Raw genomic sequence first — 3,279 nt, 5'->3', positions numbered from 1 at the left:
TGCGGCCCGGTGCGCCGCGCGCCAAGAATTATCCGTGAGTAGGTGGACGTACGGTGCAACAACTATTGATCCCGTCCATATTTCACCGCCCGGGACTTGTCGCCTGGCCCACCCTGCACGGCACGCGCAACACGCGCGCGCGGTCACTGCCAGCCATGCCATGCACGCTGCATGCTCGCCCGATCTCTTCTCCGCGGCCTATTTGTACGCCCAACCCCGAGCTGCATTAGACGCAATCCAATCTTGTCCGCATCGAGAGCGCGCGCGAGATCCAGAGCTCCAAGCCGAACCAAACCAGCCTAGCCAGCGGCAGAGCTAGACGAGCCGGAGCGGCATGGCGGGCGGCGACGAGGGCTCCCTGGTGCCGCGGGAGGTGCCGGGCAGCTACGGCATGCCGTTCGTCTCGGCCATCCGCGACCGCCTCGACTTCTACTACTTCCAGGGCCAGGACAAGTACTTCGAGTCCCGCGTCGAGAGGTACGGCTCCACCGTCGTCCGCATCAACGTCCCGCCGGGCCCCTTCATGGCGCGCGACCCGCGCGTGGTCGCCGTGCTCGACGCCAAGAGCTTCCCCGTGCTCTTCGACGTCGACAAGGTCGAGAAGAAGAACCTCTTCACCGGCACCTACATGCCCTCCACCTCCCTCACCGGCGGCTTCCGCGTCTGCTCCTACCTCGACCCCTCCGAGCCCACCCACGCCAAGGTCAAGCAGCTGCTCTTCTCCCTCCTCGCCTCCCGCAAGGACGCCTTCATCCCGGCCTTCCGCTCCCACTTCTCCTCGCTGCTCGCCACCGTCGAGTCGCAGCTCGTCCTCGGCGGCAAGGCCAACTTCAACACGCTCAACGACGCCACCTCCTTCGAGTTCATCGGCGACGCCTACTTCGGCGTGCTCCCCTCCGCGTCTGACCTAGGCACCACCGGCCCTGCCAAGGCCGCCAAGTGGCTCATATTCCAGCTCCACCCCCTCGTCACGCTCGGCCTCCCCATGATCCTCGAGGAGCCGCTCCTCCACACGGTGCACCTCCCGCCCATCCTCGTCAGCGGCGACTACAAGGCGCTGTACAAGTACTTCAACGCCGCCGCGACCAAGGCGCTCGACACCGCCGAGGGCCTCGGGCTGAAGCGGGACGAGGCATGCCACAACCTGCTGTTCGCCACCGTGTTCAACAGCTACGGCGGCCTCAAGGTGCTGCTCCCGGGGATCCTCGCGCGCATCGCGGGGGCCGGAGAGAAGTTCCACCAGAAGCTGGTCGCGGAGATTCGCGCCGCCGTGGCGGACGCCGGCGGCAAGGTGACGGTGGAGGCGCTGGAGAAGATGGAGCTGACCAAGTCGGCGGTGTGGGAGGCGCTGCGGCTGGACCCGCCCGTCAAGTTCCAGTACGGGCGCGCCAAGGCGGACATGAACATCGAGAGCCACGACGCGGTGTTCGCCGTGAAGAAGGGGGAGATGCTGTTCGGGTACCAGCCGTGCGCCACCAGGGACCCCCGCGTGTTCGGCCCCACGGCGAGGGAGTTCGTCGGCGACCGGTTCGTCGGGGAGGAGGGGAGGAAGCTGCTGCAGTACGTGTACTGGTCCAACGGGCGGGAGACCGAGAGCCCCAGCGTGGACAACAAGCAGTGCCCCGGCAAGAACCTGGTGGTGCTCGTCGGCAGGCTCCTGGTGGTGGAGCTGTTCCTCCGGTACGACACCTTCACCGCCGACGTCGGGGTCGACCTGCTCGGCACCAAGGTTGAGTTCACCGGCGTCACCAAGGCCACGTCCGGTCCTGATAGCGCTGTTTGAAAATTAAAACCTGCACCGGTCATCGGATTAACGTACGGCGGCAGCAGCTCTCGTAGCAGCCATCGATCGACCCAGTCAGCACGTAGTAGTACGAGTCAGTCATGCATGCATCTTGTTCGGCTGCTTCGCTGCATTGTGCCCTCAATATTGCTCTTGTGCCCTTGTGTGTGTGTATGTGTATGTGTGTGTGTTTACTTTTCGCAATCTTGCCCAGTGTAATAAGACGGACTTTCCTGTAATAAGATTCTCACTCTTGACGTACGGTAAAAGGGACGACTTTGCGGTGAGTCAACGTGACAGACCTCTCTTTTGTACACAATGCGCAACGCGGGCTTGCATTCACAGCCACTCACCATAGAAACCTAGTAGAGTAGCATGAGCGATGAGAAAGAATCAGCGCACGGTTCCTTGCATTTAGGCAAGATTTGACTCACTCCGCGCAGATCACCGGGGCTGCGATGGAGAGGAAGAGGAGGGGAGCTTGTTGCACGCATCCTCATGATAGAATGCTGCATGTTGGTGTAGCTTTTTCGACGTCTATGTCAAAAAAGAAACATAAAGTGTTTGGCACGAGAAATAATGAAAAATATCGTGGTTGTTATGTTATTATCTCTTCCGTGCGTCAGGAAAAATATATATTGCGGGCGTGCCTGTGTACTAAGAACATTTTCAACAGTCGCAAAAAAAATTCGCGCCCAATTAAAGTTATAGCGCGTCACTGTAGCACTTTTAATACGCCGAGACTAACATTGCTTTAACAGACGCCCAGAAAAGCACACAGTGCAAATTGTGAAGCGCGCAATCCGAAGCCCAAAATATGCTGCGCGCGATAGCGATTTTCAGTGCGTGCCCAAAACTTTTTAGCGCGTTTAATATTTTACAACATCTGTTGGAACTGTTCGGCGCCCAAAAAAATGAATTTTTAGCACGCGGAGCTCTTTTTGGGCTCCTGTTGGAGATGCTCTAAGTACACAAATAAAACATAGGGGAACTTGTACTTTATTAATCTCTCATCGGACAAACAAATTATATGATCCCTTTACGTAAGCGCTCCATGGCATGCTAGCGCGGCCGATATGACTTGGGAGATTGTGAAGTTCTGGTTCCCGGGGCCTCGGAAGGCTCCCGCTTAATTACATCCGCGAGTCGAAGTCGCGAACCACCTCCGATTAAGATGATGCAATGGTTGTCGTCTCCGAGTCTCCTCTTCTCCAAGTGCTCGGTGTAGACGATGGCGATGATGTGGTCGAATAGAGGGGTGGAGTGGTACGTCCGCCGCTCCGGCGATGCTTGGCCGTATATCTCCGGCTTGTCGATGTCCGATGATGAAAGTGTTTGCCCTTGTCAGCCTAGACGGATGGGCAGCCTTCGCCTCGTCGATGCCCGGCCTGGTGGTGTTCGCCTCGTCGGTGTCGTACATGGTGGCTTGCCTTTGACTCGTTAGTGCCCGGCAAGATATGGTAGCTTCATCAGAAAAATACATGTCGGGGAAGTGG

The 3,279-nt window shown here is 58.4% G+C and overlaps 1 protein-coding gene across 1 annotated transcript; it reads left to right on the top strand.

Annotated features, from left to right (window-relative positions):
• The first annotated feature begins 215 nt into the window (after window positions 1-215).
• Window positions 216-2,044, top strand: LOC123085113 (allene oxide synthase 2). The gene has a single exon (XM_044506705.1). It carries the CDS (start codon window positions 335-337, stop codon window positions 1,781-1,783), a length of 1,449 nt encoding a protein of 482 aa, XP_044362640.1. The 5' UTR covers window positions 216-334; the 3' UTR covers window positions 1,784-2,044.
• Window positions 2,045-3,279: the final 1,235 nt, after the last annotated feature.

This window comes from Triticum aestivum, chromosome 4A (assembly GCF_018294505.1).
Source record: "Triticum aestivum cultivar Chinese Spring chromosome 4A, IWGSC CS RefSeq v2.1, whole genome shotgun sequence".
NCBI lineage: Eukaryota > Viridiplantae > Streptophyta > Magnoliopsida > Poales > Poaceae > Triticum > Triticum aestivum.
The sequence above is the reverse complement of the archived record's forward strand: the minus strand, read 5'-3'. Positions and strand labels throughout refer to the sequence as shown.